The 25,418-nt window shown below is 38.5% G+C and overlaps 1 protein-coding gene across 5 annotated transcripts in view; it reads right to left on the reverse strand.

Annotated features, from left to right (window-relative positions):
* Position 1: 1 nt before the first annotated feature.
* Positions 2–25,418, reverse strand: part of LOC121958911 (myoferlin-like) — a 35,619-nt gene continuing 10,202 nt past the window's right edge. Inside the window, exons 8-55 of one of the 5 annotated variants that reach the window (XM_042508087.1) lie at positions 25,240–25,302; positions 25,106–25,156; positions 24,979–25,009; positions 23,927–24,042; positions 23,664–23,790; positions 22,396–22,499; positions 22,230–22,298; positions 22,084–22,127; positions 21,355–21,437; positions 21,121–21,159; positions 20,695–20,819; positions 20,462–20,575; positions 19,648–19,825; positions 19,423–19,547; positions 19,130–19,239; positions 18,110–18,302; positions 17,797–17,952; positions 17,022–17,153; positions 16,706–16,869; positions 15,884–15,998; positions 15,491–15,593; positions 15,078–15,220; positions 14,778–14,948; positions 14,058–14,151; positions 13,885–13,962; positions 12,673–12,854; positions 12,095–12,253; positions 11,800–11,901; positions 10,510–10,671; positions 10,132–10,297; positions 9,955–10,031; positions 9,756–9,812; positions 7,091–7,102; positions 6,897–6,995; positions 6,404–6,532; positions 6,126–6,281; positions 5,932–6,023; positions 5,670–5,840; positions 5,418–5,566; positions 3,651–3,790; positions 3,475–3,563; positions 3,294–3,389; positions 2,677–2,818; positions 2,031–2,130; positions 1,735–1,928; positions 1,135–1,244; positions 862–1,009; positions 2–717 (exon numbers count right to left, since the gene is read on the reverse strand). In XM_042508087.1, the coding sequence (XP_042364021.1) occupies positions 679–717; positions 862–1,009; positions 1,135–1,244; positions 1,735–1,928; positions 2,031–2,130; positions 2,677–2,818; positions 3,294–3,389; positions 3,475–3,563; positions 3,651–3,790; positions 5,418–5,566; positions 5,670–5,840; positions 5,932–6,023; positions 6,126–6,281; positions 6,404–6,532; positions 6,897–6,995; positions 7,091–7,102; positions 9,756–9,812; positions 9,955–10,031; positions 10,132–10,297; positions 10,510–10,671; positions 11,800–11,901; positions 12,095–12,253; positions 12,673–12,854; positions 13,885–13,962; positions 14,058–14,151; positions 14,778–14,948; positions 15,078–15,220; positions 15,491–15,593; positions 15,884–15,998; positions 16,706–16,869; positions 17,022–17,153; positions 17,797–17,952; positions 18,110–18,302; positions 19,130–19,239; positions 19,423–19,547; positions 19,648–19,825; positions 20,462–20,575; positions 20,695–20,819; positions 21,121–21,159; positions 21,355–21,437; positions 22,084–22,127; positions 22,230–22,298; positions 22,396–22,499; positions 23,664–23,790; positions 23,927–24,042; positions 24,979–25,009; positions 25,106–25,156; positions 25,240–25,302 (5,499 nt within the window). In that variant the 3' untranslated portion in view covers positions 2–678. The remainder of the gene's footprint in view (positions 718–861; positions 1,010–1,134; positions 1,245–1,734; positions 1,929–2,030; positions 2,131–2,676; positions 2,819–3,293; positions 3,390–3,474; positions 3,564–3,650; positions 3,791–5,417; positions 5,567–5,669; positions 5,841–5,931; positions 6,024–6,125; positions 6,282–6,403; positions 6,533–6,896; positions 6,996–7,090; positions 7,103–9,755; positions 9,813–9,954; positions 10,032–10,131; positions 10,298–10,509; positions 10,672–11,799; positions 11,902–12,094; positions 12,254–12,672; positions 12,855–13,884; positions 13,963–14,057; positions 14,152–14,777; positions 14,949–15,077; positions 15,221–15,490; positions 15,594–15,883; positions 15,999–16,705; positions 16,870–17,021; positions 17,154–17,796; positions 17,953–18,109; positions 18,303–19,129; positions 19,240–19,422; positions 19,548–19,647; positions 19,826–20,461; positions 20,576–20,694; positions 20,820–21,120; positions 21,160–21,354; positions 21,438–22,083; positions 22,128–22,229; positions 22,299–22,395; positions 22,500–23,663; positions 23,791–23,926; positions 24,043–24,978; positions 25,010–25,105; positions 25,157–25,239; positions 25,303–25,418) is intronic. The other 4 variants (XM_042508088.1, XM_042508089.1, XM_042508092.1 and 1 more) reach the window with 4 other exon arrangements.

A 25,418-nucleotide genomic window follows, 5' to 3' on the forward strand; every position in this document is an offset into this window, starting at 1 on the left:
ATAATGTTTTAATATATTTAATTTAAAATATCTGTAAAAATGCAATATACAAAAGACAGACACTTGATATGACTGTTGGTAACTGAAGTTAGTTGTTTTTGGCAGGATTACTTTTAAGTGACCAGAAAAATAGAAACCCTTGTACACAGTAATGCGATCACATACAGTCCTCTAGTTAATACTACCTTAGTGAAACTTTTATATAGTAATTTTATTTATATTTATTATTTTTTGTTGAATCACCCTGTTACACACAATATACCAAATAGTAGAAAAGCCTTACAATAATGTGGACTCCAAAACAACACAGTTACTAAATACAGCCTCAAAAAACCCAAAGCGGTGAATCTATTGCACACATAACTGTATCAGACTGCATTAAAGTGCACTTGAGTTTCTAGATTCTCATCCCTCAGTGTTTGTGATAAAAGCAGTGGTTTGGAAACAAATTACAAATGTATTGCTCATAAGTGTCACAGTTTTGCAGTGTAGACAAAGTGTTCATAATAAAATATGACAAAATTGTGCAATTGTGCAAGCGCCCCTTCCCATTAAGACCTTTATAAAATACCATAGGCAGTAGAAAAAAAAGATATGGTTTAGCAGAAGCTGTGTGCAATTACTGTGATCCTCCTGAAGACATTTCAATTAGTCCTTTCCAGCATTCCTCTATTGTAGTTATTTTAGTGGTTTCACTATCTTCATTGAGATATAGTTCTGAAAAAGGCAAAAAAAAAGAAGAATAAAATTATTACATATCACTAGTCTGGAACTAGAGCATAAAGAAAACATTGAACAGCTTGACTGCATAATGTCATTATATATGAGCAATACTCTCAAATCCCTCTCATCTGTGCTTACCGGTAAAGAGTACAACAGGATGGCGAGGAAGAGCAGCACTATGGTGAGGATGATGAGTCCGATGAAGAGGCACCTGAACCTTCTCCACACTATGAACTTCATGGTCTTACATGGGTTAGTGAACCAAAAGAAGGATGTTTCTGGGCGTCTAATGATTATGGAAAATGAGAGAGAAAAATTTGTTACTTGTAAAACTAAAAAGTTCCTCATTTTAAGTAGACGTTACACAAATAAACTGATAGGAATTCAATATTTCACAAGGTGGGCTCTTACTTGGGAGGGTCCAGTTTTGGGTTCATGTTGGGTTCGTCCCTGCCTTTTCCTGCAGGTCGCTCATCCGCATTTGCTTCGCCTACAATCTCCAGTGTCATCTCCACTTTGCCCTGTAAACACAAAGCCAGCAGCCATGAGATAAATAGAAAATTTCATTATAATAGCAGCGACATATGACAAAAATACTTAAAGACCACAGTGATGGATTAAAACACAACACACAAGGTGGCTGTGGTGACTACAAGCAGGTAACTAATAAAATATGTGCATGTCAGTCAGTGTCATAATTGAGTCAGTTCTGGCAAAGGCAGAAGAGTCATATAGTCTTATTGCACTTTGCAGGAATACGCAAGATAAAATTAAAACAGATAAAAATTAAGTTATTTTAGCTTAGATTAAATGAGTGTTAATGTTTGGAAACCCATTTGAGAAGAACAAATATGAGGGGAAAGCACTGACTTCCTGCTAAGAGTCTACTGCAAAACATCCTAAACTGCTGATTTCTTCCCATTCTACTATGTTGGTGTTTATTCATTTGTTCAACAGTACAGGTTTGAACAAGGCCATCTATCTCTCTGGGTTTCTTCGATTTATACTTACACCCAGGGCCCTCTGTCCATCTTTTTCAATGGAGCAGGGCCACCAGCCTCGGACTGACTGCTGAGCAAACAGAGACTTGGCATTCTCCGTCTTCTGTGGCGCTCCCATTTCCACATCGTCCATCATCTTCAAGGAGCATTTCTCTGGAGTCTTCGCAGGAGGGATAAGGTTGCGCAGATCCAGCTCAAGCGTGCCTGGGATTGAGTATTATACTGTCGGTCAGGTTTTGTAATGGCGGTGTCAGGGTAAAACAAAACAAGTCAAGTTTTGGTTTAACTTCACATGGAGTGTCTTACCAAGGTAATCATCCAATGAGAATTTGTCGTTATCCCATATCTGAACAATCAGCTTCGGGGGGATCCTGAACTCTGTTTTGTCAAGACTCCAGAAGCGCTCCTGTTGAATAAAGAATGTGAAAAAACATGTTCTGCATTTCAGTCGGAGTCAATTTATTTGCCATTTGCGGTGGAAACCACACTGGAAAAAAGTTACAAGAGCTCAGCATTAAAACAGACATGTAGGACAATAAGACAATAGAAACAAATCAAAACAATATGCTATGTGCTATTTCAACAACACAGGCTGTACTCACTGGTTCCTCTGGGCCATTTCAAAACACTGTTGCAGGATTTTTGTATATCATCTTCTACATGCCGATGTCAGAGTGTTTTTTTTTTGTTTTTATGGTTCAGCTATAGCATATATTAATGTACTTTTTAAGTTCTTCTTTGTAGTAACTTGATCTTGTATTTTTGTTTTTACGTCGTCTGTATCTTTTGTTGCTGCCTGTCTTGACTAGGACAACTCTTGAAAGAGATTTTTCATTTTAGGGTTTTTTTCTGCATAAATAAAGGTTAAATATTTTAAAAAAAAGTCCCATCTGTATAGTGCTAAAATGGTCCTTATTTTATTTCAAGCCAGCATAGTCCAGACAAGCCTCACCTTCTTGGACACCAGGCAGAGTTGTTCAGCAGGCAGGTACTCGAATTCAAAGACAAACCTCCAGTTGAAGTTGCCATCTCCATCCAGAGACCTATAGTGGACATCAGTCTTCTGCTTGTCCTCCTCCATCCCTGGCATCCAGCTGGCAAAGAGAACAGGTGTGAGCATACACAGCAACCCTTTATAAAAAATCTAATTATCAGTATAAATTTAAAGCTAGTTTGAATCACCAATCAGAACATCAGAATTACCCTTTATATACATTTATATGAATTTAGTTGATCTCAATAAAATAAGAATAAAAGACTAAAATACAGAATAAAATGTAAAAAGCACTTATAAAACTCACACACACTCACGCCCAAACACCAGTTCAAACGTACCTATATATGCTTTGACACGAAAAAGATATATATATATATATATACATATATATATAAATATTAAAAAAGAATATTGCACATAAAATGAGAATATTGCAGATGTAAAGGTGCTTCACAGTCAGGAGTCTGAGGTGGTTCTGTGTTCTTTAGTGCAGAGTTCAGTGTGGTGATGGCTTTGGGGTAAAATAAGTCTATTTGTGTATGCTTTGATTGACATGTAGCGTTCAGCCATACCCTTTGACATAGATGTCACTCATGTGCTCTCCTGTGATGCTGGTCTCGTCTAAAGTCACGTCTGTGGTGTTCCAAATGACGGCACGCAGGAAATACCTGAACATTCAAGCACAGTGAACGTTAACTCGGTGGTTTGGGATGTGACCAGTGATGACGTTCTGAAGAACTGCACAGGACTCACTTCTTGGGCTTGCGTGGTGTGATGTCAAAGGGAGGTCCAGGGAGGCCGATGCTTTTGGGGAAAACATCCACCCACATCTGAAGCCTTCCCTAAATTCACACAATATACAGGTTTTACAAAATAGCTGCATCAGGGTGGATGTGCGGATACAGCATGAGTGAGCTGTGACATCTAACCTGAGAGAGATTGGGCTGGAAGGTGCTGTAAAGGGTCCTGCTCTCCACATGTTCGGGGACAAGTCCCTGTTTTCTAAGCACGTGCAGGCAGAGGCGTTCTCGGGCCGGACCCAGGTGCTGATGAATTTCCTTGTTGTTCTCTGGATGTGAAAAACATGTTACGGCTTAATTAGGCTTATGTTATATCATAATTAGTCACATCAAACATAGGGTAAAAAGATTCAGTCAATAATGTCAAGCAATCACACAACAGTATTATTACATCAAAAAGTGTAATAGCGTGTTCAATGCCCTGCAACATATGACGACCATACTGTGAAGATTTACTCAATATTTTGTTTTATGACCAAAAACAAGCTAAAGTAATTACATTCCCATCAGCCTCAATAGTACATTGTTTTGTGCTACTTAAAAAAATGCAAACTGGGTAAACATTAAGTCTGCTAACATTACTTAGCATCCCCATTGTGAGCATGTAAGCATTAGCTCAAAGCACTGCTGCGCCAAAGTACAGCCTCACAGAAATGCAAGTGTGGCTATAGACACTTGGTCTTGTAAAAAGCTTGCTTATATTATATTAACCTGCAGTAAAAAAAAAAAAAAAAAATCTGATTTCTATAGACTTATATAAAGAGTGATGTTGGATGTACAGCTGGCAGACTGTGGCATTCAGATAAAAGTGCCTTTCAAGCTAATAGGACAAAACACAATATATTAGCCTGTGTCAATACAATGAATTTGGGTTAACAGTTTCTGCTCTTTGCTTGGTTGAGGGTAGGATTCTAACAAAAGTGTAATGTATTCACTTGAGAAAAAATTCTGCTACAATTTTCTTAATTAAACAACATTATTACCTCCTTAAGTCGGGAAAAACATGAGCAAGATTTTTTTTTCCCATGAAGGCTTTCCTGTGAATTCAGGAAATCAGGGTATTTTTGTTCTCAAGTAAATTTTTTATTTATCCAGAGGATTCAAAGGCAGCTTAAAGGTAGGTTAGTTCAGAGCTAGAGAGTGGTGTTGCCTGTCAGGGGCCTCGGTAATTGTGGTGGGACACTCTGATTCCCACTGCCATGTCTAATGATAGGTCAAAACATAATTTGTCAATACTGGAATCCATTGGAATGCTCACCCAACTTTTTGGCACATTTCACATTTCAGTTCATCATGTAGAATGAACTGCAAGCCACTGTAACTTGTACTAAATGTATACTTTTTCTGCAAATCCTTTTACCAATAGGTTAAAAAAATGAACTAATATTAAAGGACCAGTGTGAAGGATTTAGTGGTATTTAGCGGTAAGGTTGCAACACCCCTCTCTTAACCTTCCCTCTGCAAGCATGTGGGAGAACCTATAAAGTAGCTTTCAGGTGCATTTGTGGCAACAAATTCAAGCTGCCACTTTTAGGTAAAAACACAATAAAGGCCCTATCCAGAGCCAGTCTTTGTTTTGTCCATTGTGGGCTACTGTAGAAACATGGTGGTGCAACATGGCGGACTCCATGAAAGAGGACCTGTTCCCTATGTGGGCATGAAGGGCTCATTCTGAGCTACGGAAAACATAATTCTTAGTTTCAGGTAATTAGAAAATAATGAAAACATAATTCTGAATATTATTCCATTTTTGCTGATGGATCCCCTTAAGTCCTACACACTGGTCTGTAAACCATCTCTGTAAAGGAACGTTTTCAATAAATCATGGTTACAGATGTGGGGTGAATTAATCTTATATATATACTGTATATATAACATTTTAAATCATTGGCATACCAAACTGAGCCAGTGTGTATTGTGTGCCATTGAAGGTGAGCGATGTGCCGTTGTCTTCTGTCCTGGGTTTGGACAGGCCTTTCAGACGAGCCAGGTTCTCCAGGATCTCAGACGGCTTCAGCTGGTCCCGCCACTGGTTGATACCAGATCTGAGACCAAAACAGAAATTAAAGTAAGGATCCTGAGTTCAGGCTTTTATGAATATTTCCAAATCTTACCCCTGAGATTGCCCATGCTGAGGTGTTTTCTTACATGCAGTAGGTTTGTGGCAGGCCACAGTAGGAGTTGTAACGGGACAGGAAGCGGTTCTCCAGGTCAATCACGGTCTCGCCGACCTTCTCGTCACGGCTCAGGAGATCATAGTCATAGACGGAGATTTTCAGGTCCTTGTCCTGAGGCAGGAAACACGTCATCTCAAACATCCTAAACAAAACAAAAGGAGTGTTTAAGAAGGTGTACTGTATTTAAACTTTAAGAATAATATGTTCTATATTATGTCCATTCCAGCATTTACCTTCCAAAAACAGGGTTGGTGGTGTTTGGTAAGTAATGGTCTCTGTCGTCAATGGTGTTCTTTCCCAGTGAAATCTTTATGTATGGATCACACTGAGCAAGACAGAGAACACAAGTTCAAACAGAAGCTGCTGACTGGACCAGATGTGTTGAAATACAGTGCTTAGACTGCTGGTAATACAAATTCATTCTCACTCTGCCGTTATTGTCTTTGGGCTGCAGGTCTATGGCCCGGACCACATAAATCCTGACCAGACACTCCTGAGGTCCGCTCTCTGGCAGCTCTCTGAACTGACGGGGAGGGGGAGCAACACCTGGGTCGTCTGGCAGAGGGTACACTTTGAATGAGCCCTGCAGGTACAAGAGCACACATGTAAATCTTAGGAAATGAGCACAGGAGATTCAGCTAATCTTACAGCTTTACTTTTGAGAGATTTGGTCAAGCGTTGATGTTCTGAATGGGGTAGAACTACCTTCAGCTCTCCAACCACAGTGGGGTCATCATCTCCATTTTCATTCTTGCCTCGCTGCAGTTTGAAGGTGTTGCAGAAATCTGTCAGCCCTTTGAACTCTTGGACTTCCTCCAGCTCGCAGTCATACACCTTAAAATACACAGTCACATTCATTAGCAGCTCAGGAGAGAAGCCTCCGTACAATTTGCAATACTTAGTAATGATCATCATTTGATATGCAACAATACACAAGTACTTTAACTCTTGAAGCCTGTAGCGACATCACTTTTCTTGTGCAACTTTCAGATGCCTTTCAAAAGTATGTAAAACCTTTGAACTTAAAGCAAATTAATGCGATTTCTTTCAAAAACACAGGAAAAAAGGCAATGAGCAACTTGGTAAGAAATGTTTTCACAAATTGCAATAAGTTAGTAGATTTGGAAGTTTATTTTTAAAAAAGATCGTAAAAAACATCGTAGAGCATTTCAAATGGGGAGAAATAATGCAGACTTACTTTGAGGCTGTCATATCCTTTTTTGAGGTAAGGCCCGCACTTCAACTGGTCTCCAGTTGAAGCATAAAATTTACTCCACCAGTCGACTGTCTCCTTTTCCTAAAAGATTGAATGCACATTGTTAATCTTCATATACAGGGGTCTCTTCATTTGGTATTAGAATCTGAAATCACACTCTTATTTTGTACTCTCACCTTCTCTACAAGCTTTGGAGAAAGAAGATGCGACGTGACACAAAACAGAAGAGAAGTCACAATACATACACAAAACATAGTGACATAAATCCAAAACACATACACAAAGTACAAACAATAGGCTACAAATATTGACAGGAAAGTGAAACAGTGAAGGAAAGGATGATAAGATCCCAGCTAGAATTTTACGATTGACAGTGAATCTGAAAACAAGGGCGTAACACAGGGGGATGCAAAATGTGTAACTGCATTAAGGCCCCACGCCTCAAGGGGACCCACTGAAACCACCTGTCCTTTCACTTGTAACATATGTTAGTGTTATCCAAGCCTGTCATGAAATCTGGCTTTGTTTTATGTGTATGTAATATGCTTATTTGCCAAAACTTAACTGTGAAAATTAATACCACTTGCATGTCTGTGCTCTAAATATGAAGCTACATTCAGTGGCTTGTAGCTTAGCTTAGCATGAAGACTGGAAACAGGAGGAAATGGCTTGGTTGTCTCTGTCCAAAGGAAACAAAACCTGCCTACTTGGGAGCCAGATTGAGGCTAAAAAAGTTTGTTCATTAAAAAAAAACAAAAAAAAAAAATTGATTGAAAAAGTAAAAATGTAAACTGTAAACTTTATCCTTAATAATATATATTCAATATATTATAATATGATATATATATTATGTAATAATATAGAAAATCAAAAAAACATTTTCAAAATAAAGAAGTGAAAGTGGAAAAAACGTCTGAGACCCAAAAAAAAAGAGATTTGAATGCGAAAAAAAAATTAAATTTGAAAACATAAAGTTGCAACTAGACCTAAATAAGACCTCAAATATGAAATTATATATGAGTGAAAATTACAATTTAGTAATTTTTTCCAAAAGAATATCAAAATTAAATCAAAATTTTATTGAAATTGAAATGAACCTTTTCTTACACTTATTTTTATTTTGAAAATGTTTTTAATTGTTTTATAATTCAAGATCAAAACTTGAACCTTAAGTTTTAAATTCTATTTTTTCAATTTATTTATTTTTTAAATAAACAAACCATTTGGCCTTGATCTGGCTCCATACCTCCCATCACCTCTAAAGCTCACTTATTTGAATGTTACATCTCGTTTGTATAATTTTTATAAAAAGCCTGGTGTAACAAGTTTAGAGAGTTATGCTAGGATACCAACAGAGACAACAGCATATGACTGATGTGCCCTGCCAAGAAATAGTTGAGCAAGGCACATAACGCACTGTAACGATTCGATGTGCTGCTTTTACACTTTTTGCAAAGATTTAAATGACTAGTAAGTGAACTATTTTATTAGTGAGATCTAAAAATGCTGGTGGGATGATTTTGTTACCGTTGGACACAGCCAGGCTAGCTGTTTCCCCCGATTTAAACTCTTTATGCTAAGCCAATCACTGCTTTGCTTACTATTTAGCCTACAGACAGTGTGGTATCAGTCTTCTCAATTACTTCTTGGCTGGAAATTAAATAAGCCCAAAATATCTAACCATTGCTTTAAAGTTGAATTTTAAAAACTGTACATCCAGCCACATTATGCCTCATAACAGAAACAATGTCCATGAATGTTAGATGCCTGGGGACCTGATGTGCTACATGTTACGCCCTTGCAGTGGAAAAATAATTAAATGTGCTCATTAAATTTGTGACGATTAAATTAAAGGAAGACGTCATCCTACAAATAACCATTTGTATGTAATTTCTCACATTGTGTTGTGTTGAATTTGTGAAAAAAAAACTTTCTCAAATGCCTCCGCAGTGAATGGAGAATCCAAAAACAGAGAAAATTCTTGATTGATTGAAGCAAAGGGGTCCACGTTTCACGACAGAAAAACAACATCAAAACATCTGTTTACAAAATCTGACACAACTCATGCAGTGTAATTCAAGTCTCATTTATCCAGTTGTATGCTCAGTATGTCCCGAACTTCTGGCTCTTTCTAACAGGGAACTGCATGAAAAGTGCACTTAAACTGTGCTCTCTTCAAAACCATTGAACAAAAAAAATTTACATTGCTGTTCTAATGCTGCCTCTATCTGTAATTTGTTAGTTACTGTGTGACATTTGTGTTTTAAAGGTTAATCTGGACTCACCAAAGTCACACAATAACACAAACAAACTGGCTGAGGCAGTGGTAGACCAGCAGCTCCCGTCTTCAGTGAGGTAAAATTATTGTTTTTGTCAGTGGAATCTGGTGGCTTTGATGAGAACATAGATAATGTTGCACTTAGTTCAGATCTCGTTTGAAATACTGCACAAGCTGCATGACAGTTTGTAAACAGATGTTTTGATATAGTTGTGCTGTTAAACATGGTCCCCCCTTTTACTCCAATTCTTCAAGAATTTTCTCAGTTTTTTGGATTCTTTGCTCACCATGGACAAATGCAAGAAAAACTGTTTTATTTGCAAATTCAGCATAACACAGGGTGCGTAACTGCTAAACAAATGGTCAGTCAGGGGGTGAAGTATTCCTTTAAGTAAAATCACAGTTATTGTGACAATTTCCTCGTAGATTAGTGGCATTGTGACATCATTATGAGGCCTTCGTTTAGCTTGCCATGGTGCTGTGGATTAAGTGATCTCAGCCTTCCAGTGTCATTGGTGCCCAGCCTTGTGAATTAGAAAGCTAAAATAAGTAACCATACATACAAAGTGGGAGGTAGGGGAAACCATTTTGTTGACAGCAGCTGACATGCTGTACATGAACTGTAAGCCAGAGTAATCAAGTTTGTCAAATTTGACTAAACGGTCAAATTCTGCGCTTTGTGGTGACAAGAGGAAGAAGAACAAACATTAACTTGTTACAAACAACATGAAGAACACGTTGAGGTGAGGTGTTTGAGTTTACCTGAGCTTCAAGCAGTGGTCTCTTCTCCTCCATGTTAATGGAGACATGTTTGGAAGGAGACGCCATCATCAGAGCCACTGTAAATGGTGAGAGGACAACATTAAAAGGCTTTTTGTCTCTGTCTTAATTCTGTTAGATTATTTTGCATAATTATTATTTTTTTCTATGCCTCCTTACTTTTGGAAGACATGGCTCCCTCTGCAGTGATGACGTATGGGTCACATCTGAACTGCTCCAGAGTGGTGATGGTACACTGACCCACCACAGGCTTCCTACCAAATGGACGGTGGTCGATCACCTTCAGCACAATAGGAGGTGTGTACATCTCCTCCTTTGGAAGGAGCTAGATGGAGGGTGCAAAGTGAAGAAATTCAGCTTTTGGATTAATTTTAAGGTCATTTTTTAGGTTTCTAGTGCAGAAAAAATGCATTGTTTCACAATACTCCCTTTCATTTTGGCTAATCTCCCCTCTTCAAAAACTTTGACCTTATTTCTCCCACACACTTCTTTTAGTTCCTCACACACACACTCCAGCTTCTGTAACCCTGACATTACCACTTTAATGAAGAGGACGGAGCTGGGGAAGTTGGGGCTCTTCTTCATGTTCTTGATGACGGCTGACTCAACCCTCTGCCCCCCGCACTCCACCACCAGGCTGGGTGAAGACACAGCGGCCAGCTGGTATGGCTTCATGTTCCTCAGGCCCCATGCGAGAATCTGACGTACAAACAGAGGCCATGTTAGAGACATTGGTACTCATTCATGAAACGTGAGCAGGACAATTCTGCATGTAAACTGTTTGCAGGAGGAAATTTACATGTATATTTCAACATACATCAATATGTTAGTAGCTCCAGTCTCTCTGTAGGAACTGTCAAATTCCACACCTGCTTCTGACTGCTCGTAGTGTTTGCGTAAATAAGGAATGTACATAAATATTGCTTGTCAATATAAGAAATTACTATTTTGGTTTGTACTGTGCTCTGTTATGTCCAGTTTTGGGCCCGAGCCCGATTAATAACATGAATTTGTGCTGTAAAAACAGACCTATATTATATAACATTTTATATATGATAAAATTAATATTTATTGATATTAAAACATGTGTTACAAACTAAGGGCTGGCATGTTTTCTTGCACCACTTTTCATCCTCTTCATTTGTTAGTCTGCTATCTTGTGTATGACAGCTTCGGATAAAGCAGGTCATTTAAGCACGAGACAGTTTGCAGCTGTCTCACGAACTGTCTCGTAGTAAAATATTTTTACTAAACTCCACTTCACCCAAAATCAGAATCAGAGTCAGCTTTATTGGCCAAGTATGCTTACACATACAATTTGACTTCAGTTAGCTTTGCTCTCAACATACAGAAAATTAAACATTAAATATAAAAGGAAAATAAAAAGAAAATAAGAAAAAAAACTGATAATAACAGAAAAATATAGTTTTAAATTTAAGTATGTACAAGCCCTAATCAAACAATTTTAGCTTAAATACACAAGTAAAATAACTTCAACTTCAGCATTAGGGAAATTTTTCTTTGTCTTTCTCTCTTTGTTTGTGGCATGTTCGCAGGTTGACAGGATGCACCTATCCATAGTACTTTTCACCTCCTTATATGGTGGTCACTGGCTATTTACAGGCAGGAATGTATGTTAAATGCTGACAACAGAAATCGAGCTTGCCTACAATCAAATCCAAGTTTCCCCACAGCGTTTATGAATCTGGTGTAGGTTTTTAGTAGTTTTTTATGTGCAGATTTACTCACAGATTTACCAGCGTTTCATGAATAAGAACCATTATGTGCATCAGTTCAGAGGGATGGTGTGTAAAGGTTGTGTGTTACCTCCACAGCAGTGAGCTGCACCACGGGCCGAATGCCCTGAGGAACCATGTAGAGGTTCTCTGCTCTCTTTGGGGGAACCAGGGGAAGCTCTGACTCACCCCCCTACAAAGATAAAGACAGGGGAATATGAATTATGTTGATTATATTTTTACCAATAACTTTAAAATAATTAACACTCTAAAATGTAAAAAAAAAAAAACAAAAAAAAAACTACAAGCCTTGAGAACAAACCAAGAACACATAGCTTGGTTTAAATACTCTAAAGTAACTGTTACTCCATTACTTTCAGAATAACCTTGTCTTTAAGGATGAGTTCTGCAGCCACCAGTGCCTCTCCAGCCCTTTGACCTTTCTGAATGATGGGGTGCCACAGCAATTTGGGTGTCTGTTCCATGCCTGGATTCAACTTCACCATTGGTGTGCAAACAGTGCGGCCCAGCAGCTCATCTTTCCCCTGGGCAGAAGAGAACATGTCAGTTATGTTTTCAAGCCTTTAGCTGGTGCTCTAAAAACAGGGTTTTTTTTAACATTACTGTTTCAGTGTACACAAAGGGGAAATCAACAAAGAAAGACATCACGAGTTTTTCTGAGGGCAGTTCATGTTATAAACGTCAAAACTGTATCTTGAGATCAGTAGAGGTCCAATGGGCATTTTTTTTTTTTTGGTGACAGATTTTTAGTCAAGTCAATCAATATTTTCTGCAAATTTCAAGTTCCCAAAGTTTTTAAGTGAAATATAGGTCACTTTGGGTTTTTTTACTTATTGCAATTATCTGCAATAATCCACAGTTAGATGTTTTAAAGAGTGTATCATTAAGTACTGACACTACACATATTAAGTTGCTTTCTCAATGTATATCTGCCATAACTTACCACTTGGTCGTGGTCGAAGAACTCCAGCACAACATCAGGGGGGCATTGAGTGATATTTTGGGGGTCTCCATAAATCTCAACATCACTGAAGATCAAAGTTTGGTCCCAGGTTGGGTTCAGTGTTGCCCGCAGTTTCTCTGTTGTCTTACTTACATGCAGGAAGGAGATGTGTGCATAGGGATCTGTGAAAGAAAAAAACATGCATGGATCAGTGGCCATGTTTTCTCCTCTATCAGTCACACCTATTTCTGCAATGAGACTCATTACAAATGTAACACTTGAAATACATCATTAGTCTTAGGGATAGTAAAGATTTTTTTGTGCGATTGAATAAGGTATTTATCTATAGTCAGCTATTATCTACAATAGATGGCGGCCGGCACTCCTCCAGTTTGGAGAAACAGGCAGGAGTACCACCACAGAAGCTAAGAAATGTACTGCTGTGGATGGGAGCATCAGCAAAACACATTTTAGCCACCTAAAAAGATCAATATCAGTTTAAGTGTAAACTATATTCAGAATATTTTAACTGCTTTACCTTGCTGTCAGAGGGTCCTTTCTGATGGGGATTTGAAACTAAACCATATCTATATTCCCTTCTCAGTCACCAGACTTCTTTGACAAAAAAAGCAATTTTACCTTGCAGAGCACAGGAGCTGCTGGTCTACCATTGCCTCCATCAGTTAGTTTGTTTGTGTTATTGTGTGACTTTGGTGAATACAAACTGACCCTTGAAAACACCGAAGTCACACAATAACACAAACAAACTAAGTGATCGAGGCAGTGGTAGACCAGCAGCTCCCGTGTTCAGTGAGGTAAAATTACTTTTTTTGTCCAAGGAGTCTGGTGGCTTAGATGAGAGCATGAATACATTTCAGCTCACTTTCCTGCCCAAAAGGGCTGTCTGATGACACAGTACAGCTGTAAATATATATAGTGTACACTCAACCAATTGTATGTTTTTAAAATGGCAAAATACATTTGCATTTTACATTTTACTGCACTTGCCCATAGCAGTACATTCCTTACTTCTGTGCCAGTACTCCAGCCTGCTCTCTAAACTGGAAGTAAGCTCTACGCCATCTACTATAGGTAACATATTGATTATGTACCTCATACAACCTCACTTCAAAATACCAGAAATATCCCTTTGATATTAATTTCAGAAACTAATCATTTAATCATATTTTTGACCACTGTTTATAATCTTACCAGAAAAACTATCTTTGTCCATAGAGGCCAAGTTCTGTGCCTGATAGACATAGACACGAAGATGGTACATATGTGACCCTGTGAAGAAAATACATTATTCACTTGCATACATTTATGTATATTTCTTTGTATGTGCAAGATCATTCATATTCGTCACTATATGCATGTCTTACGCTCAAAGGAGCAGGATACAGTGGGTGTGTTGGCACCAAACAGCTTGCTGGCATCAGCCTTGGAACCTTTTACTTTCTCCTCAGTATCAACACCCTGCAGAGTGAACCAAAGCAGAAACAACAGATCTTTCACCTGTTCACACGTCACACACTGCCAAATAAAAACACTGCATGGCACTGTAGATGTGTCTAATGCATAAGTAAATATTTGAAAATATTTTGTGTCTGAGTGACTCAGATCCGGTTCATGATTTTATGCCAGCCATCTCTCTCTGACTCATATGTGTACTGATACTTCAGTTTGAGTATGGCTTAAATCAGCAGTTCCCAACTGGTTCAGGCTCATTCAGGGTTCTGGAGTCATTAGGTCAAGGTCCACACAGTTTGATATATTCAGCGGCATATGTGCGATTGGCCATGTCGTCGAGTTAATTTGCCGTCTCTCTGTTAAGTAGCTGTCCGTTATTTACTCACTCTACAGCAGGAAATCACACTCCAAAATAAATGCTCTGTGCTTCAACATAAAGTGTTTTCTAAACTTGACACTTTTGCAAGTCACTTGCAATCCATTCAGCATGGAACCGTTGCCCACTTTTGGATCGCGACCCACCAGTTGGGAACCACTGACTTCAAGAGTTAGAATGCAACACAGTCTTTATGAAACCAGATGTTGTCACAAACAAGTGGTTCAAATCAAATTTGTTTCCTTTCTTTACTCACCAGCGCCCCCTCCAGCTGGAAGATGGCAGATGCTCCAAGCCGGTCCTCTGGCGCCATCTTCCGCCTCCAGCGCCTTCGACGGAATGTATCTGATGAGCGCTCTTTCCTGTGGAACTTCCAGCCAATCAGAGAGGAGAATTCCCAGCCCTCAGGGTCACCTTGGTCTCGCCTCTGTGAGCAAACATAAACAAGTAGCTTAAAAAACATAAATCATCTTCCTATATAAAAATGTATATTGCATCAAAATACAATTGATATCACAGTTTATACATCAGCACTGCCCTAGTCTCCTGTGCTGACCTCCATAGCTGCTCCTGCAGGCAGCGCAGCTCTCTTGCGAGGTCGGACCAGCCTCCTCCTGCGGTGGATGTGGTACACCTTCTCCGTAGGGACCCAGGACCGAGGCTTGTCATCTGGGGGAATGGTAACTCCATACTCCCAGCCTGTGGAGCACACAGAAACATGCACACAAACAATTTTTTACTTTGTTTCATTATTGTTTGCAAGAACATATGGTTTAAATTCGGTCATGTGAGTTTAATTTAATGGTATTATTATGATCTAGAGAGGAGGAAAGAGTGAGTCAGAGCCCTGGGGAACCAGCAGAGGAAAAAATGGAATATAAATAAGAAATATCCAATATGATTTAGTCATTCTGTTTCTATGTTCCCAAAAACATGATATCATAGATTTTAGCTGGTAAATATCTGCACCTTGATCATCGACGGCTCTGTTGTCATCTACTGTCCACTCGTCCTCCCACATCCAACCTGGAGGACACTCAAACTCTCCAGGGTTACGGCTCTTCTCTCCATTCTGTGCAACACAAAACCTCAGTATGCTACACAAGATCATTGTTTTTGTGTATTTTCTTCATGTGTTTTGGGCTATTTATATATTAGATTTCATCATTAGGCATCTGGAGGAAACATGCGTGAAAACTAATATTGCAAAGCCACCAAAGTCAATGAGTAACTAAGAGATAGAGTGTGTGGTTTGGGTGGTAATCATGCATGTTTTATCTGCTGTGTGCAGACAGGAAAACATACTAACTGTGCCTGTGGTTTGTATTAAAACCACGCTGCACATTATTTGCGATGTCTCACCACATCTGTGAAGGGCTCAGGGGCAGCCTTCCACTCTCCACCGGGAAAGCGAGTCTCGTTTTGAAACACCTCGTCCATGAATTCAGTGTGTCCTGCATCTGCTTCTGTTAGCAGACTGAAAAACAAAGATAAACATATGTACTGTCTGTGTGTAAAACATGAAAACAGTCTTTAGAAAAGGCTGTGTGAAATTTGGCACCCTCCAGTGGTAACACAGAAAAGGCCACAAATGCAAGCAGCAACTGAAGTAAAATGAATTATGAAAGATGAAGCATACACAGTTTTAACGGTTTACTAAAAATTTGCAGATGAAAAAAGCAATATAAAGATGTTTTTCTTATGTTTCTCCACTTTATTTAGCCCATTGCTTTATTTTGACACCATTCTGTAGGCTACGAAGCAGATAAACTTGCTAGTGCCTGAGAAGTGCTTCCTCACAGAAATGTAATGATAATGTTGGCATGGAACAACAAACGATTATAGATGTAAATGTGGAGTCAAGATTGCAGGTCATAGAGTGGATGTACTTGTGTTGACAGACGTAGATTAAAAAAGTGAGCACACTGGCACAGTCAGTAAATCACGGTCTGAAGCATGAGAGGAATGTAAACAATAGAGGGCAGATTTAGCACACTTGCTGGACTTAAGTCCGCACAATATGAGAGTGTTGGGCAAACTTATATTTTTCTCCACAGAAATGAAACTTGTTCGAGTGCTGAAATAACAAATCACAAGGTTTTCCTCCTGGTCAAATGTTTTGCATTTTACTGGAGGTAAGATGCCAGATTTTCATGAAATAATATATCTCTTAATTATACTCACGCTTTCTCTGGGTCAATGAACCAGTCACCTTCCCATTCCCATCCTCTCGGAGGCAAGAAGTACTCTTGTTTTAGCTTCAGTTTGCCCGTTACGTCTGAGAATTTGTGGCGCCCCACTAGTCCCGTGGTCCCCCACTTTCCAAACACCTGGGCCTGGTTCTCATACTGTAATTTAAAAAGAGAACAGATTTTGTTTTAGATGCTGACTGCTGGCTCTGAAAAATCAAAAGATTTTAATTTGATATTTTACAACAATGCTTCCTGAATACAGAAAAGTACACAATCATTTCTCTTTTTGTGTGATTAGAGTGATATACCATCTCAGCGAACACGCTGAAGGTTCCCTCAGAGTAGGAGTTGAACTTCTTCTCATACGCAGACAGACCGAGCCACATGTTGACCCTTATCTGAACCGGCACCTTCTGGCCCTTAGTCTTGTCCATGGGGTACTGAGGAGGGGGAAAAAAAATCACGAGGATTATGATTTCTTAAAAAAAATCATCCTAGTGCAGTTAAGCCAACAGAGTCCAACAGCAAAGTACCAAGCTGCTACCCTGGGTTTTTTTTTTTTTTATATAACAGAGACACTAAAAGCTGTTTCACATATTGGACATCAATAAACCCAAGATAGATACTACTGTATTTCAATTTCTTAATAATTCACTTCCCATTACCTTTCAAAGTTTTTGTAATTAGGGCTCAGATCCACTGTTATCACACCAGATCTGAACTAACCTTGGCCAGTTTTCAGTTAGGTACAGAGGTCCTGCTATACTTCACATTCACTCATACTTTTACCCTACATTTAATTTAAAAAGAAAATATCTTAAAAACAACTTCTCCTGATAAAGCACAACATTATGTAAATGAGTTATGATTCAGTGTATGTACGCAGTACAAATACGTGTAAGATTAAACTTTATTTCCCTTTTCCATGTTTTTTCTCTTGTTCCAAAAGAGTATTCATTTCATCTTTTTTTTTCTTTTGTTTTATTTTATTTTATGTACAAATAAAGAACTAAATAACTAAAAGGGATTAAAGCTGTTCAGAAAAAATCTAGTAGAATTGATTACTAATTTGTAGACGTGTACCTGTAAAAACACAGTCTGCGTCTTGCCACAGTGCTGACCACAGGCCTGCTCGCTGTATGTGGAGAAGAGGACCTGGTGAGCTGGGATGCGACTGTAGGCCACCCTCTTCTCACCCCGTAACATCCAGATGATCACATCAGGCATGCTGTTCTGGGGCTGGAAAAAAAAAACGTGAACAAATGCAGAATTATGCATGGGCAAAACAAACAATATTTATGTAATTATATTTTATTTATTTATTCAATCCAATTTTTGTAATGTTTGGAAAGTGTAATTTTAAATGCTCAAAACAAATGCTTGCTTGTGTACATACCTCCTCAGCCAGCACATTAAGTTTGTCTGCCCAGGACTCCAAGTCAGACAGGGTGTCGCGGATCTCTCTGGCCTCCTCTCTCATGCGTCTGGCTCCGTCCTTAATGGTGGCCAAAGCGTTGTCTCGCAGCTTTTTGATTTGGATGTCCAGAGATGTCAGGTTGGAGCGGCCCTCCAGCTCTGGTGTTGGGAAACTGGAGAAGAATGGAGAAAATATGGGACTTCATGATTTAGTATAAAGTCAGTTTGAATGTTGTTTGAACTCAAATGAACTGACCAGTAAACCCTTAAATCCTTATGAGGATTCCTGATTTTTGGTGAAACTGAATGCACCTTCCTAGGGTTTATTAGGTTTATTGGACTTTATTAGATTAAAGCAAATATTTAACCCCCCAGCTAACTATTTGTATCATTTACTCACCCTGTGTTATGTTACATTTGTAAAGAAAACTTTGTAAAGAACTGAGAAAGTTTCCTGATGAATTAAAGTCATAGGCAGCCACATTTAAGAATGGCAAAACTATATCAATTATATATTTACAAACTCACACAACTCGTGCAGTATAATATAGGTATCATTTATCCTGTCATATTCCCAGTGCTTCCCAAACAGACATCCCTTTCTGACCACGAATTGATCAAGGGAGCTGGTCCTCATCTGCCAAAATGAGTTAGTTTGTGTAACGTGCAACTTAGTCACACGTTAACACAAACTACCGATCGAAGCATTGGTGGTGCCAGAGTTCGATGAGTAAATCCTGTGTTATTGTCAGTGGAGTCTGGCTTTGAAGACAGCATAAATAAGTTTCTCTTTCAGCTGATTTTCCTGTGGGACAGGGATGGACTCATTCACCGAGGAGGCATGCCAGAAATAAACATTTCTTCACTAACTCAACGTAACACGTGGAGAGTAACTGATGTACAAAAGGTTGTTTTGTGAGTGAAGGATCCCACTGAAAGATGCACAGATAACAGAAATGATTTTGCTGTATTATTCAGCAACAACACACCCACTATTTACCTCTCTAGGTCTTCAATCAGCTGATTGAGCAACTTAAGCCACACCTCTACAAGCTGGTTGTCCGAGACTTTAGCCAAGATGGCAGTTTTAAATTCCTCCAGGTTGGATTCCTGTAAAAATAAAAAATTGGGGTTAAGATTACACTGCTATCTTAAATATCTATGACTAACCTTCACACTGTATGCACACATAGTGAACATTAATACAATACAGTGTACTTTAATGGCTGCAAGCCTATCAATAAATCATAAACTCTATGGTTTGGAGGATTACAGAGGATAATGCAGTATTACCAGGCGGTGGGTAATGTGGAGGATGATGTTGACAGCATCCAGGCGGTGGCTGATGTCCTCCCAGAATGAGAGAACCACAACCACAGGCTTGGTGTCTGCCCAGGGCAGGTAATAGTAGTGATTGCCTAGAAAAATGACAAGCCTAATATAAAAGTCCCCTTGACAAATCAGTTTTTCAGTGTGTTTTTTAGTGTATCACATTTAAATGGCAGCTTCCTCACTCACCATCAAATACAGCACAGCTATACTGAGTGGTTGAGGCCAGTGGTTTGCAAGTGGTGTCCAATTTGTTGCCGTAGTTACCGATGCTGACCTCAAACTGGATTGGCTCTCCTGGTTCCTGTATCATGGAGGCGCTGTGGAAGACTGCACACAGACTGTACTTCCTCCGCCGCTGGTACTTCTGATGTATGGAAGAAAAGGGAAAGCGAGGTATGAAAAATATTTTAACCAACTTACAGTTTGGTATCACAATATTAAAATGCTGCTGTTTTCACTGCAAGTATTTTTTGGAGTATCTGTACTTTACTTGAGTTTTTATATTTCTGTTAACTCCACTACATTTCCTAAATAAAAAAGGATACATATACTTTGCTACTTTTTCAGGGCATTTTAGTTACTTACTATAAAAACAAGGAGGGAACTGAGGAAGGGAGGAGGGGACAGATGCACTAATGACGGATTAGGAGTGAAGAAAAACCTGATTTTTGCTCTTTAAATCCTGTAACTTATAAGAAAAACCTTGTTTTCTGCAAGTGTTATGTATGCTCCATTTGTAAGGTGGTGTATGTTACAAAAGAATTAATTGAATACTTCTCAAAAATTTGGCCACTTGCTTTTGTATTACCAGCATTCACTTGTACTTTTACTTTCAACGCTTAAGTACATTTAATATCATAAAATAACTTTTGATACTTAAGTACAGAAAATATCACATACATTAAGACTTTTACCAACATAATATTGTAATAGTCAACTTCAATTTCTACCAGTGTCATTTTCTGGTAATATATCTGCACTTTTTTAACAGTCAAAATACCTGCACCACAAGGATGTCATCATTGGGGATACTGTCCACTGTTTTGTCTGCTTTCCCCTCCAGCTTAGTGGACAGCTCGACCAGGACCCTGCCCCTGTATGCCACTCCTTCGCCCTGTAAAGATATTGATGATGAAGTGCCGAAAACCAAAAAAGCTAAGGTAAGACATATATAGAAATAAAGACAAAGATTAAAATTGTAGGTAAGACTCTGAAAAATCAAATCATTACTACCTTGCCGTAATTAAGATCCTCATAGGGATCTGGCAGGCCAGTGAACTCTCTGGGGCTGCCGTACAGGTTGACATAGCAGGGCCCAAAGACGGGCAGGAAACCCACTTCAGACTGCCCTGTGTTCGCTGTGGAGAAACGGAAATGTACTTAACCTCTTTATGATTTGACTCAAGCTAAGCTGAGCGAAGCTTTAATGTTAGTAAGTCGGTGATGCTGTAGGTAAGGCGGTGCTGTTGGACACATGAAGCAGATGGCAGCCACTACAACAATAAAACAGTTAATCCTAATACTAACGGCAAAACACAGCACAGTATGGCTTTATTAGCAATATGCACGCAAAGATTTTCACTAATTGTTAGCGTGTACAACATGCTTAACGCGTCACGTCGCATGCAACACAGAGCAAAATAAAGAGCACAGTTGAACCTTCATATGACGGCATTTCCCCATTTCCCGCATGTTCCTCTATTCCAGGAGAAAAAGGACAATTCAAGTTCCATTTAGATGTTAACACAAGTGCACATTAGTTTACTAATGGTTTCAAATGATGAAATCTTTCTTTTTTTCCATACAGGCTTTCACAAAAGATCCAGACTTATAAGGCACTTTATTTATAGCAAAAATATGACTTTAATATTTATCAAAATTCAAAAATAATACCTTCTATCTCTCCACCAGAGGAGGCTATCTTGGCCAGGTTCAGGTATGTGGTGCCAATAGCATCATTTCCTGTCAAACGATCCCTGCAATCACACACAACATCTTTAGACTCGTACTGCTTCCACGCAACGGACTACACTCATAACTAACTGTTAAATTATATGCAAATTTCACAGAGTAGGGACATTGTTATGCTCTGCTTTTTCACTACCTCTCTACAAGGGAAGTATGAAAAAACAATGTCTCTCTCTAAGTTGTTCATGTCTGCATGTTGTCTGCATGTTTTCAACAATGTATTTATCAGCTCTGGGATCAGAGTTGGTGTTGAATACACACCTCCTGAGGCACACAGTTTTTCTAACCTTTCCTCTAGCACTTATTTCCCTTCAGCCTTCCTGGACCTGAGTCATTTGACTGTTGGCTCGCTCAGAAACACGGAATGATGAAAATTAGTTGGGAGACGGTGCCAACAGGATCCCAGAGCATGTTAGTGAGGGGAAAGGGAGGGGCCTGCACAGTCTGAGTCACTGGGCTGGTGCATTATTCTCATGTGGTTGGCGGTGGGGCACGGACACACACACACACACACACACACAGTGTAAAAATACTGTGGTGCACTTTCTCATCCCCGAATAACTCCATGAACAAAATATTACTGCCTCTTTTTGAGACAAAAAATGACACAAGCTTCAGTCTCCTACATAAAAAGTCTAATCTTGTTTGACTTACCAATCAAAGACTGTCAGTTTGACACGCTCACACATGGAGGGGAACTACAGAAAATGCAAGAAGCAGGTTTAAAACACTGAGATTATTCATGCTGTATTACTTTCTTAATCTTGTTGTGGGTCAGACTCAGCTTTTTATCCTCTTACCTTTACTTGGAGGTTCAGTACTTGGTTCCACTCTGGGTTTGCATTCTTCTCGATGATCTGAGTACACAGCTGGAGGGACGGAAAGAGCACACATCAGCTTTTATTCTGTAAAATTGAATAATAAAAGACTGCAGCTAAACAGAGAAAAGAAAAAATAATCACAGACCTTTTTTCCAGCAAAGCGAGCTTCTAAGAAGGGATCCACCAGGTTCTTCTTGTTTTCATCTCCTCCAAAGATTTCTTTCATGGTCTGGACAAATGCGTCATCCACTGAAATGGGAAAACATTGGAAAAATGATTTATTTAACAAAGTATTATACTATTCTTCTATACACTTCTACTGTTTAAAACTAAATGAGGAAAAAAAAAGAGAGATTTCATTAATAGGACCTAAAGCAGCAAAACAAAAACTGCACTTTGGTGGCCTTAACAAAGACATTAAAAAAACATCAAACTTTCAAAGGAATATTGCCAAAAAAAAAATATTTTTTTACATTCAAAATGTCAATCAGCAATGCATGCATGTGCTATGTCCAGCACTGCAGCCAGATTGCTAAGGTGTCCTCCACAGCTTTAAATGTTCCTCATGTGTCCCATGAAAATACCAGTGAGAGTGCTCTCCGTTTTTATGCCTCAAAACTGTGGAACTCACTGCCTCTGTATGCTAGAATGGCAAGCTCTGTCTGTATTTATATATATATTTATATGAGTTATATCTTTAATGTTCCAGCTTAGTTTCAAGTTTTCATTTTTTTTTAACTTTATTGTGGCCCTGGTGCTTTTTTATTTTTTTAATAATTAAATAATTTTTAATAACTTTACTATTGTTCTATTATGATGATTTTTATTATGTGATTTTCTAGTTTTGCAAAACTTTTTTTTGTCTACTCTGTTTTAATTTTGACATGTAATGAAGTTTAGTTCTTGCTAGTCTTGGCATCAATTAAATGGGAAAAAAATTATGTTTCAACAAGTTACACTTCAAACTAAAATATATATTTCTTTATAGATAGAAAATAACAGCATTACCACTACTACTACTACTACTACTACTATTACTACTACTACTACTACTACTACTAATAATAATAATAATAATAATAAATTTTATTTAAAGGCGTCTTTTAAAGCACTCAAGCACACCTTACAAGATGTAGTTAAAACCATAGATAATAAATCCATAGATCATGAAGTCAAAGAATCCTTAATATTCAGTAATAAATTTAAATAATAACCGATAATAATGATATTCATAAAACATAGGTAGAAAATCGTTATAACAAAATCATCATGATCAGTGCAAATCAAGATGAGTGCGTCACCATAAAATCAGACCAAATATGCCAGCTTGAAAATGTGTTTTTAAATGGGGTTTGAAGGTGAATAGGTTGTTAATATTCAGAATGTCATTAATTATAAATACTACAGTCTTACTCTGGGGGACGTCCTCGGCTCTGAACACCTTCAGCGACAGCGTGGCCCATCGCAGAGTCACACCAGCCGGCAGCAGCAGATTACTCTCTATATCATCCTGATCGTCATTTGACTCCCTCTTCTCCACCTGCAGTATGAAAGAACAGAAAAGAGTCTGTGAGAGGGAGCGAGGGACAGAGCCACCATATTTACATGAGGAAAGAGGAAACAGCCAGCGCCGCTGGCTGAAAGTCGTCTGTCATGCTGCAGTCAGTCAGTCGTACCGGAGGCTCATCTCCAGCGCCGACTACAAAGAGGCTGACTTTGAGGTAGCCTTTAGCCCCGGAGCTGGAGTCATCTGGGTCATTCAACAGGAGCCACTTCCTCATCACAGAGTGGTCTGCAATGGGACACAAACATATAAATAAACCACTTATAGGACACATATTAATACACACAGCACCATCAGGTAGAATGTACAGGTAAATGAAAAGCACTTCACACCGTGTGCTTGTACAGAGAGTTTACACATATTATTTCCCATTAAGTTATTATCATAGCATTAAAACCAAGTTTAAAATTATTGTTAGAAACAAAAAAAACACAACTTGAAACCCAGACATGGTGAAAAGAAAACTAAATTTATTATCTAGCAATTTTGCAAAGCTATGTATATCTAGTGCAGAAACAGAAAAGATTTTTTTTTTTTTAAGAAATATGTTTGTCTGATTTTACTCACACTATTCTTTTTTTTGGCCTCTTACAGTCAGGATAAAACAAGCTGTAAACAAAACTGACACATCACCTTTTTTATTGAAAGTATGGTGAACGTGTTAGCATCGCTTATCTACACATACAGAAGATACAGGGCGACATTATCATCCTGTTTAAATCATGTTTCAGGCCACCTAGCAAATGTTTATCTAATAGTCACACTTCATTTATCTCCATTTTGGGCTCCACAAAGTTCTGAGGAAAATCCAATTTTCAGGTCAGAAAACCAAAACAATGAGCTGAAGGACACTAAAGCTCCACAGTACTAAGGGAAACTTCAGAGTGATTATCTTATTCTCTGTGGTTTCTTCATCATGAGTGACATCATTCACATACTGCACAAGAAGTCGTGTGGCCTTTTGTTAATTGACAGAAGAATGATTATAGTTGCTATGAGATTACATTAAAAAAAAACATGTTTACCACTTTCATCACATTAGAGAAAAACCTATTCTTGACAAACATACAAACCAGCAAACGCATTTCCGACCTCCACAAGCCAAACAGCATTCTCTAAACAAATGTAAATGACACACAAATCTGTGGTTCAGGACAAACTTACCTGGTTCATCATAAACATACCCGACGTCCAGCTGTGTGAGAGAACAAGAGGAAATCAGCAAAACTCATATTAAGACTCAGACCACATTCTTTGACTAATTATGTGAAGACAAAATGACACCAGGTACCTTAAATTCTCCCATGAGACTGTCAGCCCTCAGTGAATAAGAATTATAAATCTGAAGAGGAGAGAATTCACTGATTATTTATTTGTACACATTGACAGAGGATAGGATGTCAAAACAGACGTGCGCGTACTGACCCGGAAGCTGATGTGTTTGTCGAATAGATCAGATGGCAGCATGTGGACATTGTAGAAGAAAATCTGGAGAAATACAAAATTTAAAAAAAATAATAATAATAATAATAAAAAAGTTGTTCACAAAAAAAAGAAAAGAAAAAATCAAACACGGTTCCAATAAGATAGTTTGTTTAAACATG

Source organism: Plectropomus leopardus, chromosome 19, assembly GCF_008729295.1.
Source record: "Plectropomus leopardus isolate mb chromosome 19, YSFRI_Pleo_2.0, whole genome shotgun sequence".
NCBI lineage: Eukaryota > Metazoa > Chordata > Actinopteri > Perciformes > Serranidae > Plectropomus > Plectropomus leopardus.